Source organism: Coregonus lavaretus (genome assembly GCF_964263955.1).
Source record: "Coregonus lavaretus genome assembly, chromosome: 4".
Taxonomy (NCBI): domain Eukaryota; kingdom Metazoa; phylum Chordata; class Actinopteri; order Salmoniformes; family Salmonidae; genus Coregonus; species Coregonus lavaretus.
The window spans coordinates 45196669-45213756 of NC_139991.1; the positions used below are offsets into that span (position 1 = coordinate 45196669).

Below are 17088 nucleotides of genomic sequence, written 5' to 3' on the forward strand. Positions count from 1 at the left end.
CCATGCTCTACCAACTGAGCTACATCCCCTGCCGGCCAAATCCCTCCCCTACCCTGGACGACGCTGGGCCAATTGTGCGCGCCGCCCCATGGGTCTCCCGGTCGCGGCCGGCAACGACAGAGCACGGCAGGACCTGGTCAATGACCTGAAGAGAGCTGGGACCACAGTCTCAAAGAAAACCATTAGTAACACACTACGCCGTCATGGATTAAAATCCTGCAGTGCACGCAAGGTCCCCCTGCTCAAGCCAGCGCATGTCCAGGCCCGTCTGAAGTTTGCCAATGACCATCTGGATGATCCAGAGGAGGAATGGGAGAAGGTCATGTGGTCTGATGAGACAAAAATATAGCTTTTTGGTCTAAACTCTACTCACCGTGTTTGGAGGAAGAAGAAGGATGAGTACAACCCCAAGAACACCATCCCAACCGTGAAGCATGGAGGTAGAAACATCATTCTTTGGGGATGCTTTTCTGCAAAGGGGACAGGACGACTGCACCGTATTGAGGGAAGGATGGATGGGGTCATGTATCGCGAGATCTTGGCCAACAACCTCCTTCCCTCAGTAAGAGCATTGAAGATGGGTCGTGGCTGGGTCTTCCAGCATGACAACGACCCGAAACACACAGCCAGGGCAACTAAGGAGTGGCTCTGTAAGAAGCATCTCAAGGTCCTGTAGTGGCCTAGCCAGTCTCCAGACCTGAACCCAATAGAACATCTTTGGAGGGAGCTGAAAGTCCGTATTGCCCAGCGACAGCCCCGAAACCTGAAGGATCTGGAGAAGGTCCGTATGGAGGTGTGGGCCAAAATCCCTGCTGCAGTGTGTGCAAACCTGGTCAAGACCTACAGGAAACGTATGATCTCTGTAATTGCAAACAAAGGTGTCTGTACCAAATATTAAGTTCTGCTTTTCTGATGTATCAAATACTTATGTCATGCAATAAAATGCTAATTAATTACTTAAAAATCATACTATGTGATTTTCTGGATTTTTGTTTTAGATTCCGTCTTTCACAGTTGGAGTGTACCTATGATACAAATTACAGACCTCTACATGCTTTGTAAGCAGGAAAACCTGCAAAATCGGCAGTGTATCAAATACTTGTTCTCCCCACTGTATCTCATTGTCTCTGATTGGGGACCATACTTAGGCAGCCTTTTGGCATGTTAGGTTGTGGGATCTTGTTCCGTAAGGTGTTGTGTATAACCTAGGACTTCACGTATCGTTTCGTTTGTTGTTTTGGTTCGTGTGTGTACTAAATAAAGAATGTACGCTTATCACGCTGCGCCTTGGTCCGCTTCATCTGTCAACGATCGTGACAGTCAGACAGTTATATAACTTCAGACAGTGCAAGAAAAACATAACACATGGTTTTCTGTTATCCAACTCTGGAGCAGATCCATTTGGAGGGTTGGTGTCACGTAGCCTATCCATCCATTTCTTGCATGAGCACCGGGCTTGTCTAAAAACGGAATTAGAAACTTCAAATGTTCAACTCCTCCTACCCACTCTTAGCGCATCTGCAAACCTCGGAACAGAACGATGTGAGGTTGCGTGGATAATATAGCAACAATACTGATGCAGGTTTTTCAGGATTTCATTTGGTGTAAATTAGACTTACTTTAAAAAGTAATTGAATGTACTTTAGTTTCAAAGGGCAAATGATCGACCACAGAAATTTAAATATTTGTAATTATCAGTCATAATCTATTTAGTTGAATTAATTGTATCATGGGCGCGTGTAAATTTGGCAGTTTTTACGCGTGTGCGCACGTATGTTTATTCATTTGGATACTGCAAGCTGTCCAATCTCAGCGACATCCACCAGAGACAAGGCCAGTAAATAACCAAGTGCCAGGTATACGACAGACAATACAATGGGCGCACAATGGTAAAGTTTTTAGCCTTCTGAGTCACGGCTCGGAATATCGACCACCAAAGCAAAGAGGCGCCAATAAAGAGCAGGAGAGACCTGTCACCATCATTAGCGATGGGGAAGCCAACAAGCCTTCTGACTCCTCAAGACAGCCTCCCTCATCTACCCACACAGTGTCCGGTGCAGGAGCGCGCCCGCGCTGGCTACCACCTCAAGTTCCAAGGCCCCCGAGGGGACAAGGGCACCAGCATCAGGATGTCCATCCAAGTGGCCATGCAGAAACTAAGGCAAATGGCACGACGAATGGGACACAGGACAAACCGTCCCCATCGCCGAGAAGAGAAGACATGATGGCAGGGGATGATCCTTACAACCCATACAAGACCTCAGATTCAGATAATCCTTACTACAATTACTATGACGTGTACGAGAGTCCCAGGCGCAGAGAGAGACCTGGATATGGCACAGGGTACCATCAGAACGGTAAGAATGCGGACTATTGGACAGCATGTTTGAAGGGTTGGAATTTGGAATGCATTTGCTGCAGTGCCAGAATAACTTTTCCAGTGTGTTATAGATTTTTCTTGATATTACAATAATTTGTGATTAAAACAAATACATCCCCTCTAGGTCTGCCTGATCTTGTGCCAGACGCATACTACATTCAAGCCTCCGTATATGTCCAGAAAGTTCCTATGTACAACCTCAGATGTGCAAACGAAGAGAATTGCTTGTCAAGGTATTATTGGAACAAACTCTATGGGATTTAAAGAGAAGGTTATTGTCCAACGAGTCAGAATGTGTGTGAGTCGTAACTCTTGAGTGTTTGCGGTTTAGGTTTAACGTAGAGCAGCAGACACATCCCACTGGGCGCAAACTGGTTGAATCAAAGTCAACGTAATTTCAATGGTGGAAAAAGTACCCAAATGTCATACTTGAGTAAAAGTAAACATACCTTAATAGAAAATGACTAAGTAAAAATGAAAGTCGCTCAGTAAAATACTACTTGAGTAAAAGTATGAAAGTATTTGGTTTTTAAGTATCAAAAGTAAATGTCATTGCTAAAATATACTTAAGTATCAAAAGTAAAAGTATAAATCATTTAAAATTCCTTACATTAAGCAAACCAGACGGCACGATTTTCTTGATTTTTCTAGTTTATGGATAGCCTGGGGCACACTCCAATACTCAGACATAATTTACAAAGGAAGCATGTGTGTTTAGTCAGTCCGCCAGACCAGAGCCAGTAGGGATGACCAGGAATGTTCTCTTGATAAGTGTGTGAATTGGACCATTTTCCTGTCCTGCTAAGCCTTCAAAATGTAACGAGTGCTTTTGGAAGTCAGAGAAAATGTATGGAGTAAAAAGTACATTATTTTCTTTAGGAATGTAGTCCAGTAAAAGTAAAAGTTGTCGAAAATAGAAATAGTAAAGTACAGATACCCCCAAAAAACTACTTAAGTATTACTTTAAAGTATTTTTACTTAAGTACTTTATACCACTGCGTAATTTGTCAAGGTATTGTGATGTGGAATCTGCGGAAAATACATTGGATTTGAAAAAGTAATCAACATAAACTGTTGTTTTGAGGGTGAAATTTCGACCACAGAATTATGTCATCATTGTAATCAATTTTCAACCTTGTAGAAAATAGGTTGAATTTGTACCTTTGAAACAATGTCACATCTTCAAAGTTATATCCAATATAAACAACACAACAGTAAACATGTCATCCCCCACAAATGATGCACCCCCCCCCCCCCAAAAAATAATAATAATAATAATATATATATATATACAATAGTCTGGCAGCACCTCCTACTGGAGAATTGATCTGTCTACAGCTATCCATTTGGTCTCCCATCCACGGTTTTAACCAAGCCCAGCTTAGCTTCTATATTTGTAACTGACTACTACCAATTTGAGATCGTGAGAATAATTATTGAAAGACCTCTTTATAACTAAATATATTCACTGTTGCAATCAAAGTCATTCCAAGGGGTAGGTTTAACAGATCAAATGAAATGTAACCATACTTTATAAGTCATATATAATTAATGAAACAATTTAGGCCAATGTAGCATTTGCAAAGTCATCAACAGCTATTGTTTCAATTCAACCCAGGGTTCAACTAAAAATAGACAATAAATATTGTGCTTCCCACAGTTGTGTCAAGTTGGCTGGATGTCCTTTGGGTGGTGAACCATTCTTGATCCACACAGGAAACTGTTGAGCATGAAAAGCCCAGCAGCGTTGCAGTTCTTGACACAAACCGGTGCGCTTGGCTCCTAATATAATACCCCAATCAAAGGCACTTAAATATTTTGTCTTGCCCATTCACCCACTGAATGGCACACATACACTACCGTTCAAAAGTTTGGGGTCACTTAGAAATGTCCTTGTTTTCGATGAAAACATACATGAAATGAGTTTGAATAGGAAATATAGCAAAATGCATAGGACATGTAGTCATTGTCAAGGTTAGAAATAATTATTTTTAATTTAAATAATAATTGTGTCCTTCAAACTTTGCTTTCGTAAAAGAATCCTCAATTTGCAGCAATTACAGCCTTGCAGACCTTTGGCATTCTCGTTGTCAATTTGTTGAGGTAATCTGAAGAGATTTCACCCCATGCTTCCTGAAGCACCTCCCACAAGTTGGATTGGCTTGATGGGCACTTCTTACGTACCATACAGACAAGCTGCTCCCACAACAGCTCAATAGGGTTGAGATCCGGTGACTGTGCTGGCCACTCCATTATAGACAGAATACCAGCTGATTGCTTCTTCCCTAAATAGCTATTGCATAGTTTGGAGCTGTGCTTTGGGTCATTGTCCTGTTGTAGGAGGAAATTGGCTCCAATCAAGTGCCGTCCACAGGGTATGGCATGGTGTTGCAAAATGGAGTGATAGCCTTCCTTCTTCAAGATCCATTTTACCCTGTACAAATCTCCCACTTTACCACCACCAAAGCACCCCCAGACCATCACATGCTTGACAGATGGCATCAAGCACTCCTCCAGCATCTTTTCATTTGGTCTTTGTCTCACAAATTTTCTTCTTTGTGATCCGAACACCTCAAACTTTGATTCGTCTGTCCATAACACTTTTTTCCAATCTTCCTCCAGTGTCTGTGTTCTTTTGCCCATCTTAATCTTTTCTTTTTATTGGCCAGTCTGAGATATGCCTTTTTCTTTGCAACTCTGCCTAGAAGGTCAGCATCCCGGAGTCGCCTCTTCACTGTTGACGTTGAGACTGGTGTTTTGCGGGTACTATTTAATGAAGCTGCCAGTTGAGGACCTGTGAGGCGTCTGTTTCTCAAACTAGACACTCTAATGTATTTGTCCTCTTGCTCAGTTGTGCACAGGGGCCTCCCACTCCTCTTTATATTATGGTTAGAGCCAGTTTGCGCTGTTCTGTGAAGGGAGTAGTACACAGCGTTGTACGAGATCTTCAGTTTCTTGGCAATTTCTCGCATGGAATAGCCTTAATTTCTCAGAACAAGAATAGACTGACGAGTTTCAGAAGAAAGTTATTTGTTTCTAGCCATTTTGAGCCTGTAATCGAACCCACAATTGCTGATGCTCCAGATACTCAACTAGTCTCAAGAAGGCCAGTTTTATTGCTTCTTTAATCAGCACAACAATTTTCAGCTGTGCTAACATAATTGCAAAAGGGTTTTCTAATAATCAATTAGCCTTTTAAAATGATAAACTTGGATTAGCAAACACAACGTGCCATTGGAACACAGGACTGATGGTTGCTGATAATGGGCCTCTGTACGCCTATCTAGATATTCCATAAAAAATCTGCCGTTTCCAGCTACAATAGCCATTTACAACATTAACAATGTCTACACTGTATTTCTGATCAATTTGATGTTATTTTAATGGACAAAAAAATGGCTTTTCTTTCGAAAACAAGGAACTTTCTAAGTGACCCCAAACTTTTGAACGGTAGTGTACACAATCCACATCTCAATTGTATCAAGGCTTAAAAATCTTTCTTTAACCTGTCTCCTCCCCTTCATCTACACTGATCAAAGTGGATTTAAGAAGTGACATCAATAAGGGATCATAGCTTTCACCTGGATTCACCTGGTCAGTCTATGTCATGGAAAGAGCAGGTGTTCTTAATGTTTTGTACACTCAGTGTATATACAGGGTCAGTTCCAATACCATATTTACAATTTGCAGGGATGCTGGAGTGATAGAGGTAGTTATGTATAGGGGTAAGGTGACTAGGCATCAGGATATATGATAAACAGAGTAGCAGCAGCGTAAATTATGATTGTATGTGAGTGTGTGCATGTGTGTAGAGTCAGTATAAATGTGTGTACATGTTGTGTGTGTGAGCAAATCAAGTGTGTGTGTGTGTGTTTGTATGTGTGTGTGTGTGTGTGTGTGTGTGTTGGAGTGTGATGGAGTGTCAGTGTGTGTGAGTGTGTTAGCTATTTAGCAGTCTTTATTTTGTTATTTTATTTTTATTTATTTTAGCAGTCTTATGGCTTGGGCATAGAAGCTGTTCAGGAGCCTGTTGGTGTCAGACTTGATGCACCGGTACCGATTGCTGTGTGGAAGCAGAGACAACAGTCTATGGCTTGTGTTATATACTGAACAAAAAATATAAATGCAACATGCAAAATGTCAAAGATTTTACTGAGTTACAGTTCATATAAGGAAATCAGTCAATTTAAATAAATAAATTAGGCCCTATTCTATGGATTTCACATGACTGGGCAGGTGTGCAGCCATTGGTGGGCCTTGGAGGCATAGGTCAACCCACTTGGCAGCCAGGCCCACCCACTGGGGATCTAGGCCCAGCTAATCAGAATGAGTTTTTCTCCACAAAAAGGCTCCCCCCACCCACCTCCTCCCCAGACGATCCTGCAGGTGAAGAAGGTCCTGGGCTGGTGTGGTTACACGTGGTCTGCGGTTGTGAGGCCGGTTAGACGTACTGCCAAATTCTTTAAAACGACGTTGAAGGCAGCTTATGGTAGAGAAATTAACATTACATTCTCTGGCAACAGCTCTGGGGGACATTCCTGCAGTCAGCATGCCAATTGTACACTCCCTCAAAACTTGAGACATCTGTGGCATTGTGTTTTCTGACAAAACTGCACATTTTAGAGTGGCCTTTTATTGTCCCCAGAACAAGGTGCCCCTGTGTAATGATCATGCTGTTTAATCAACTTCTTGATATGTCACACCTGTCAGGTGGATGGATTATCTTTGGCAAAGGAGTAATGCTCACTAACAGAGATGTAAACAAATTTGTGCACAGAAATTGAAATAAATAAGCTTTTTGTGCGTATGGAAAATCTAAACTCATGAAACATGGGACCAACACTTTACATGTTGCGTTTATATATTTGTTCAGTGTATATAGGCCTAGGGTTTCAAGCTTTCGTTGATTTCAAATTTCATCTTCAAGTTAATCATGAATATGTTCGAATCACCATCTCAACCAGATATCAAAGTTAAAGAATAGGACTAAATCAAATCAAACTTTATTTAAAGTGCATTTAAAGTTTGATTAGATTAGATTTAGTCCTATTCTTTAACTTTGATTTTTGGTTGAGATGGAGACGTGAATCCAACATATAAATTATTAATTTGTAGACAAACTAGATGTTGAATTGTGTTTAGTTGTCAATGCAACCAAATTTCAACATTTGAAGGAGATGTATCTTCTGTTGGGATAGCTCCATATCTGCCACTAATGTATTCTGGCTTTAATTCCAGTTTGTTTACAAATTAATAATTTATATATTGGATTCACATCTCCATCGCAACCAAAAATCTAAGTGAATAGGACTAACTCAAATTAAATCAAACTTTAAATGCACTTTAACTTTGATTCTTGGTTGAGGTGGAGACGTGAATCCAACATATAAATTATGAATTTGTAGACAAACTGAAATTTGTTGACAACCAAACACAATATCACTTTTGCAATACATGAAATAGCCTATTAACTTGTTGACAAGTTAACAAATGATATGTTGGATTCACATCTCCAACTAAACCAAAAATTAAAGATAAAGAATAGGATTAAGCCAGTGGCTCAGATTAAACTATCCAAGCATTAGATATCCCTTAAATGTTGATATTTGGTAGCGTTGTCAACACGACACAATTCAATATTTTTTTTGTAATACAGTAAATAGCCTTAAGTTAAGGCTATCTTACAAAATAATGTAACAGTGTTTATTCAACCTTATAATGAGTAACACATCCATGGCCACATTTTGAGGTTAGCCTACTGTAACTATAAATGTCTTCTTATGTAATCATAGAAAGCCTGCATGTTCAAGATAGCAAAAGTCGCAGGTCTATGGAGATCTTCACAATTGCTTTAATAATCTGTGCAGAATCTTGAACAGCATTGATCCCTTGCACTATGTACTTTAAATGTAATCTCAACTGCAATCCAGGTCATTTGGTTGTGCTATTTGATGAAGCACAGTGATTAAAGGGATAGTTCACCCAAATTACAAAATTGTATATTGGTTTCCTTACACTGTAAGCCAGTGGTCACCAACCAGTCGATCAAGATCTCCAAGGCATTCCTAGTCGATCGGCAAATATGTATTTAAAAAAAACAAAGATAACGCGTTGCGTTCCTATTTTTATTTATTTATTAGTCTTGCGCTGTTGGCGGTAGGTGCACCCAATTCAGCTGCCCTGCGCGCTGGGTAGGTGAAGTGATCCCATTTTGAACCATTTCATGTGTCAGAAGGTACAAACTCTGCCTTCCCGGCAGGCCCGGAGAGCAAATTAAATTTTTTTCCAACTGCTTACACACAAAATCTTTTCATGTCACACGATTTTTGAAACCTCTCACTCAAAGTGCAAAACTACACACCAAATCTCCAAACCATAAGCTATTTCTCAGCCTTTGACTCAGTTGTCAATTGCATAAAACACTTTTTTCAAAACACTACACACAATTCTCTACCTAAAACACAAAAGTCTAACAGGAAGTGACTTGCTTTCCTTTTCCAAACACAACCAATAAAAATGCTACACTTATTCACCAGGTCACACACACACTCCTCACATGTGTAAACACTAATTGCTTAACTGATCACTAACCAATCACTGCTTTACTGTTGTATAGGCCTATAAATAGGTCAAAGGTCAGATTATCTGTTTTGAACAATGGATGCCAACAATTGACAGAGAGCAAGAGGAGTAGGAGGGAGAGGCAGGGGACAACAACGAGGACAAATTCAAAGATGAAGAGTTGGAAGAGGAGTAGGAGGAAGAGGAAGAAGAGGACGAGGGCAAAGAAGAGAAGGAAGGAGAGCCATCTCTGATGAGATTAGGGCAACACTTGTTGATCATGTGATCAACCACGGTTTGACCATGAGAGAGGCTGGACTGAGAGTCCAGCCCAACTTGAGTCGATTTACAGTGGAGTCCATCATTCGAACCTTCAGAAATGAGAACAGGTATGCAACTATCTAATGACTATTTTAGAATTACAGTAATGTACTGTAAAATACGCATGACTGCATAGTATTGCGTAAACATTTGTAACTCTGAGCCATCCATTTACTGCACTGCATTGAATGAATGAGATTGGTTATCATGCTGCACTACCTTTTTTGTACATTGTTTACAGTTCCTATGCTGAACACATACTGTGTTTGAATTCTGTACAGAGTGGAAAGGCAAAGACATCATGGAGGACGAGGATGCTTGTTTACAGATGTACAAGAGACTGCAATTATAAATATGGTTTTGGCCAACAATGCAATTAGGATTCGAGAGATAAGAGAGCATATCTTGAATAATGACACCGTATTTAACAACATCAATGCTGTAAGCCTGTCGACCATACAACGCATCCTCCAACGGCACCAAGTGACGATGAAACAACTTTATAAGGTGCCATTTGAGAGAAACTCATACAGAGTCAAGAATCTGCGACCTGACTTTGTAGTGATATGTATGCAACACTACTTCCAGTACTTCAGACATACCATATTTACTCATCTGTATGATGCAATTCTCACAGATGATGCAATCTCTATTGCACTCCACACTGCCCTTTCCCACCTGGACAAGAGGAACACCTACGTGAGAATGCTATTCATTGACTACAGCTCAGCATTCAACACCATAGTGCCCTCTAAGCTCATCACTAAGCTAAGGATCCTGGGACTAAACACCTCCCTCTGCAACTGGATCCTGGACTTCCTGACGGGCCGCCCCCAGGTGGTAAGGGTAGGTAACAACACATCTGCCACACTGATCCTCAACACGGGGGCCCATCAGGGGTGCGTGCTCAGTCCCCTCCTGTACTCTCTGTTCACCCATGACTGCATGGCCAGGCACGACTCCAACACCATCATTAAGTTTGCCGACGACACAACAGTGGTAGGCCTGATCACCGACAACGATGAGACAGCCTATAGGGAGGAGGTCAGAGATCTGGCCGTGTGGTGCCAGGACAACAACCTCTCCCTCAACGTGACCAAGACAAAGGAGATGATTGTGGACTACAGGAAAAAAAAGAGGACTGAGCACGCCCCCATTCTCATCGACGGGGCTGTAGTGGAACAGGTTGAGAGCTTCAAGTTCCTTGGTGTCCACATCACCAACAAACTATCATGGTCCAAACACACCAAGACAGTCGTGAAGAGGGCACGACAAAGCCTATTCCCCCTCAGGAGACTAAAAAGATTTGGCATGGGTCCTCAGATCCTCAAAAAATTCTACAGCTGCACCATCGAGAGCATCCTGACTGGTTGCATCACCGCCTGGTATGGCAACTGCTTGGCCTCCGACCGCAAGGCACTACAGAGGGTAGTGCGTGCGGCCCAGTACATCACTGGGGCCAAGCTTCCTGCCATCCAGGACCTCTATACCAGGCGGTGTCAGAGGAAGGCCCTCAAAATTGTCAAAGACTCCAGCCACCCTAGTCATAGACTGTTCTCTCTGCTACCGCACGGCAAGCGGTACCGGAGTGCCAAGTCTAGGTCCAAAAGACTTCTCAACAGCTTCTACCCCCAAGCCATAAGACTCCTGAACAGCTAATCATGGCTACCCGGACTATTTGCACTGCCCCCCCACCCCATCCTTTTTACGCTGCTGCTACTCTGTTAAGTATTTATGCATAGTCACTTTAACTCTACCCACATGTACATATTACCTCAACTACCTCAACTAGCCGGTGCCCCCGCACATTGACTCTGCAACGGTACCCCCCTGTATATATAGCCTCCCTACTGTCACTTTATTTCACTTCTGCTCTTTTTTTTCTCAACACTTTTTTTTGTTGTTGTTTTATTTTTACTTTTTTGTTTAAAATAAATGCACTGTTGGTTAAGGGCTGTAAGTAAGCATTTCACTGTAATGTCTGCACCTGTTGTATTCGGCGCATGTGACCAATAAAATTTGATTTGATTTGATATCCTTTTGTCTGTTACAGAGAGTATTGGAGATGGATGCCCATGTAATTCGCCATTAATTTATTTATGTGGATGAGGTTGGCTTCAAATAGGACAGAGGGCAATTACCAATGTCCCTGGACAGTGTGGGGGTAATATAACTATGTGTGCTGCCATCACTCAAAACGGGGTCCTCCATCACAATGCCACACTGGGTCCGTACAACACCGGCCATATGCTCACTTTTCTGGATGCAATTTACACAATGCTTGTCCCTGATCCAGATCAGGAGCCTGCTAGATTTGTGGTTATATGGGACAATGTTAGTTTTCACCGGGCTGTTCTGGTCCAAACTGGTTTGCCACCCATCCACAATTTGTAGTTTTGTACCTACCCCCATATTCACCTTTTCTAAATCCCATAGAGGAATTCTTCTCAGCCTGGTGCTGGAAAGTGTATGATCGCCAACCCTATGCCCGCATGCCGCTTCTCCAGGTAATGGAGGACGCATGTGGGGACAGAGGTTACTCTGTCCAAGGTTTGATACGCCATGCTAGGAGATACTTCCCTCGATGTTTGGCAAGATAAGTCGTATCTTGTGATGTGGACAAAGTATTGTGGCCAGACCCAGCCCGGAGAAGAGATGAAGCGTAGCTTAGCACTGGTGACTGCCCCCCCCCCCTATCAATTCCTGGACAGCCCCCCCGGGACCCCACACACAATTTTGTTCTTTACTGTATTCTAAAGAATACAATTTTGGTTTACATATGTTTATGGTTTTGTTGTATGCTACTGTATATAACAGTAATGTTTGGCCTAATAAATATTTTCTGTTTCTACATTGCATTGGTGCTTACAGTGTACTTGTTACCCCTCTCAGCAGATTATTTTCACAGTAGAACATTGTATTGAAATGTAGATATAAGCTTATGAAAGACCAAAGAGCTTTATATTTAGAACAGTGGTTACATGGTATATCCACAAATTTACTATTATGAAAGAAGTGTTTGCCATTTGATGCAAATGCTTCATTCTGACATGTGTTTATGGCATTTTGAATGCAGTGTTACATTTTGAAGGAGATGTGAGGCATTTTGCATTTTTTGTGTGCAGTTTTGGGAATTTGTGTGTAGAGTTTTGAAAAAAGGAGACATAGTTTTGAAAATGTGTGTAAGCAGTTGGAAAAACTGTGTGCACTACAGGCCTACCGCTGGCCAATCGGATGGCTCAGATTACCATGTCTGCAGTAAAGTTGCAGGCTTAAAAGAAAGCTACAGCAAAGTTGACACTTAGATTTCAAACATTTTAAAACCATGACGAGAGACTGTCAACGAACACAGCAAATAGCTGCTGTTTTTATGAGTGCGTTCATGTTTAAGTTCTTACTCAGCAATGTAAACACTTTTTTTTTATTCAACACTTTTATAGGCTATCAAAATGTGCGTTCTTCCTACTTCCACTCGCACTACAACCAACACTGCAGCTGTAATGAGTAGGAAAGTGTATAGATAGGCTTGTGTTTATTAGATGAATATTTCACTTTCTCTGTTCATGGGAGAACAACATGAATTTGTGCATGAGGCAGGAATAATGCGGTGCGACTCGCGTTTCGCCACCAGCTGGAAGACACCCTTTTTTGGTCAGTGTCAGCGGAGGAAAGGGAGAGCGGAAGGACGTTGAGAGGCGGACTCCAGTCTCCTCCTGCTCTCTCCCTCCGCTGAGACTGACCATCAGATGCAGGCACCATCAGCCCAGTAAAATATTTAAATGTATGCTGACACAGCTGTGCCTCACAAGTAATACAACAACTGATCTATTACTGGTGTGATCATATAGCCTACCTTAAATTTGAAATATAATTGGCTGGGCAATTCCAGCAAAGCCAAAATGCGGTGATAATGTATTGGGCCTATAGTGTACTGCACAAACCTCATTGCTACAGTACTGTTTTTAATAAGTTAATGTTTCATAGGCTTACGTTTTTTAAATAATGTAAAAAAAATCTGAGCGGTAGATCTTGGGTTGCATTTTGACTCAGAAAAGGTTGGTGACCACTGCTGTAAGCAGTCTATGACAGCAATCATGATGACAGTAATCCAAGCTTTGGTTTAGTTTCCCTGGCACTGTTTCCACATGCTAACGTTTTATCATTTGTTGCACAAATTCCATTCAAGTCATGGGACCGATATATAAGTGCCAGGGACACTAAACCAAAGCATAAATTGCTAAAATACCTTCTCCTTGGACTGCTTACAGGATAAGGAAACCAATGTGTCATTTTGTAATTTGGGTGAACTGTCCCTTTTAAGTTATTGTAATATCTGACATTGTATTACTATTTTACTTTGTTGTGCTTTTAAATGTTTGAAAGTGCAGTGATAACACATTTACATGACAACTAAATCAAAAATCAAACATTGTTTTTCCATTGGAATTTGGTTGTGCTTTTAGATGGTTGAAAGCATAGTGATAACACATAGGGAATTCAACAAACTTCTACATGTCTTTTTGAGTCAGTGAATAAAGGCTGAAATCTCATTGATCAACGTCTCAATGAAATATTACCGAAATGTCCATGTTGAAATGACATAGTGTGCCCAGTGGGATGCATTTGGTGGATAAATAGAATCCTGCCACCATTTGGTTGTAGTGGTAAAATTCAACAAATCATTTAAACGCTCTGCAGTTTACATAGAAAAATCATCACTCGCCAGACTGTAAACTCATTATCAAAACTAACCCAAACAACCATATCCTTTTTGAAAGGAATCACTCCTCCCTCTTCCAAACCTTTCCCAGAAATGTAAGATCATATGCTTTCTTGAAAAGGAGGTACAGTGTATATCGCTTATAAATGTACTCAATCCCATTCTGTGTCCAAAGTGTATTCAGTTCTGCATTCAGTTCTGTATTCAAGTGTATTCAGTTCTCATTCTGTGTCCAAAATATGATGTTGTTTTGGGGGGCAGTTCGGCCTACAGAGCGAGAGACTATGACACCCGCATGCTGCTGAGGTTCCCACAACGTGTGAAGAACCAGGGGACAGCTGACTTCCTGCCAAGCAGACCGCGCTACTCCTGGGAATGGCACAGTTGTCACCAGTGAGTCTCTCTCAATGTCTGTCTGTCTATATGCCTTTTCACCTCTCTCTGGAACTGTGTGTTTCTCGTGTCTCCATTTCTGTCTGCCAGTTACACAAACACTCAGTTTTTTTTCTTCCACTCTATTTTTTTTCTCCTCTCTCTCTCACAGAGTGGATTAATGTCCATATTTTGATAATCAACATACTGGTCTCATCAGACAGATTTGTCTGGCAATATATAGCAATGCAAAAGTGTATGTCAATGTATTTGAATCAATTTCCACTTTAAAATATTTGACTCCAACCCATAACTTCTACTGCATATGAGGAATGTGATGCTGGATGTGTAGCCAGAACCTTCAGAGGGAAAAGTCTGTAACCTTGTCTTACTGAATACATTCAAAAGTGTCCAGCTCTCTTGATTCCACAGAAGTCTGCATTTCACATTACCTCAGCCCATAGCTATGCTCTGAAGTAAGTCACATACTGTACCAACATCAAGTATGGGGTACATATTGACTTACATCCTGCAGCTTGTTTTTGTACAACTGATTTGTAGGTCTGTCTCATTGACTGGACCTGTACCTGAAACTGTATAAAAATGCATTCCTCTGCATTGGAACATTATTTTCTCAGTTAAGTGGCTTTTCTACAGCACCTGTTTGATTGAATGCCAGCCAAAGTGATGACAAAGTGATTGAATCAGTTATTTAAACACTGATCAAATTCCATTGTCCTGCTTCTCTCCAGGCATTACCACAGCATGGATGAGTTCAGCCACTATGACCTGCTGGATTCAGGTGGCAGGAGTGTGGCTGAGGGACACAAGGCCAGCTTCTGCCTGGAGGACAGCTCCTGTGACTACGGCTACTACAGACGCTTTGCCTGCACCTCACACACCCAGGTTACCGACACAACACGTGTTTCTTTATGTCATGTTGACCAATCGAATCAAAGGGATGTCCAACTTTTACTATTTTGTCTGTAGATTGTATGGCTGAAGCTGTTCAGTACCAGGCTATGATATCCAGCAGAGATGCTTACTTACAGTTGAATACTCTGTAATGGCATGTGAGTGCTGCTTACTGTTGTCTAATCATAGGGCCTGAGTCCAGGATGTTATGATACCTATAACGCAGACATCGACTGCCAGTGGATCGATATTACAGATGTGAAACCTGGGAACTACGTCCTGAAGGTTTGTCACAAAAACAGATTACATTATTGGCACTTTGGTGCTGAATACCATGTCCCAAGGTATTCACACACCAGCTCTGAGAAGCAAAAAGGCTGATTTGAAATGCCTTGACTGTGTTTTGAATCAATGTTTATCCGTCCCCTGTTACTACTGTGTTGCAACTGTTTTTGACCAAATTTTCATTGTTTTTATGAAATATTTGTACTCCCACTCCTTTCTTTCTTTTTGTGTTTTAGATCAGTGTGAACCCCAGCTATCAGGTTCCAGAGTCTGACTACAGCAACAACATTGTGCGCTGTGAGATTCGCTATACTGGCAACTATGCCTATGTTTCAGGATGTCAAATCTCACAGTGAGTCTTAAAACTCCTCATCTCATTTTACAAACCATTGTGCATGCCTTTTAGTGCAGGAGTCAGGAGTAGGCGTAGGTATAGGAGTAGGACTGGGAAACCGGCCCATGATGTTTCAACACATGATTACTCAGCATCTTATTCACTGTGCCAGACAGTAATACATTTATAAGATTATTGTGAACATCTAACACATAATCATAACTCACATTACAGGATGTATTATGCCATTTGTTTCTGTGTGTGCTGTATGTGATGAAATGCTTTATTATTTTCTTCTCAGCTATTAAGAGGGGGAAGTCATTCTCCAAACCACTAAGAATCATTCCATGACAGCCAAGAAAACGTCTTGAACAAAATGTGGATAAAGTACACATGGATAACTGAAAATATGTAAGAATGGTCATAGTCTTGTCAAATTGACATTAGTTTTTCAGGTGAACATAAACCAAAACTCAGAGGTTCATGTTATGCCTATGTTAAATATGTTTTTGTAAAGCCATTCTATAAGTGCAATAAACTATTAATTGAATTTTAAAGTATATTACATTACAATAGTTTAGACAGGTTTTAAAAGGTGTAAATCAAATAAATGGAATTTCAGATGTTAAAAGCTCACAAATGAGAAATTATTTGTTTTTACATATCAATTACACAATATTCAGCACCACATTGTATGGAATCCATCTTCAGCTTGCTTGAAGAGCACAGAATGTAGCGCATAGTAAAATACAGATTTTTCAACCATGGCATTTCCCTCATCGTTTTATGTGTTTTATGTCAAACATATCATCAAACATATCATCCCTTTCACCCTATTATTGTTAATATTATTATTTACATTTGCTTGCTATTAGTAGCTTGTATGTTTACAACTTAAGTTCAAGGTCACTTTAGATTATTTTTATGACCCTAAGGGTTTGAAAATTAGTAGATATAAGCAATACACAGATCAGGTACATACTGTGCCCCTACTCTAAATCTTTATTTGTTTTGTGAAATGCTTGTACTTATGGTTAGTCTGATAGCTGTCTCTTTTATCCTGTTTTGTTTGATATTTATGCAATGAAAGTAGATATTACTGCAACGTTTTTATGTATTCCAGGAAATCTACTTGAATAAATCATCGTGAGATTCATTGTGATTTTCAAGCTGGTTTTCACGCAGTTGATTGATTTTAGA

At 40.8% G+C, this 17088-nt stretch overlaps 1 protein-coding gene across 1 annotated transcript; it reads left to right on the forward strand.

The window, feature by feature from the left end:
- The first annotated feature begins 1457 nt into the window (after window positions 1-1457).
- Window positions 1458-17024, forward strand: LOC311127219 (protein-lysine 6-oxidase-like). The gene is made up of 7 exons (XM_084159015.1): window positions 1458-2357; window positions 2505-2613; window positions 14244-14375; window positions 15107-15260; window positions 15459-15554; window positions 15791-15906; window positions 16190-17024. The coding sequence occupies exons 1-7, from the start codon at window positions 1730-1732 to the stop codon at window positions 16194-16196; spliced, it is 1242 nt and encodes a 413-aa protein (XP_084015141.1). The 5' UTR covers window positions 1458-1729; the 3' UTR covers window positions 16197-17024.
- The last annotated feature ends 64 nt before the right edge of the window (window positions 17025-17088 follow it).

Bases quoted from the DNA above. Each gene is read 5' to 3' on its own strand.
- LOC311127219 (XM_084159015.1), top strand. From the start codon at position 1,730: ATGGGCGCGTGTAAATTTGGCAGTTTTTACGCGTGTGCGCACGTATGT. The intron at 15,261-15,458 runs GTTACCGACACA...GTCTAATCATAG, and splicing joins CCTGCACCTCACACACCCAG to GGCCTGAGTCCAGGATGTTA. The intron at 15,555-15,790 runs GTTTGTCACAAA...TTTGTGTTTTAG, and splicing joins CTGGGAACTACGTCCTGAAG to ATCAGTGTGAACCCCAGCTA.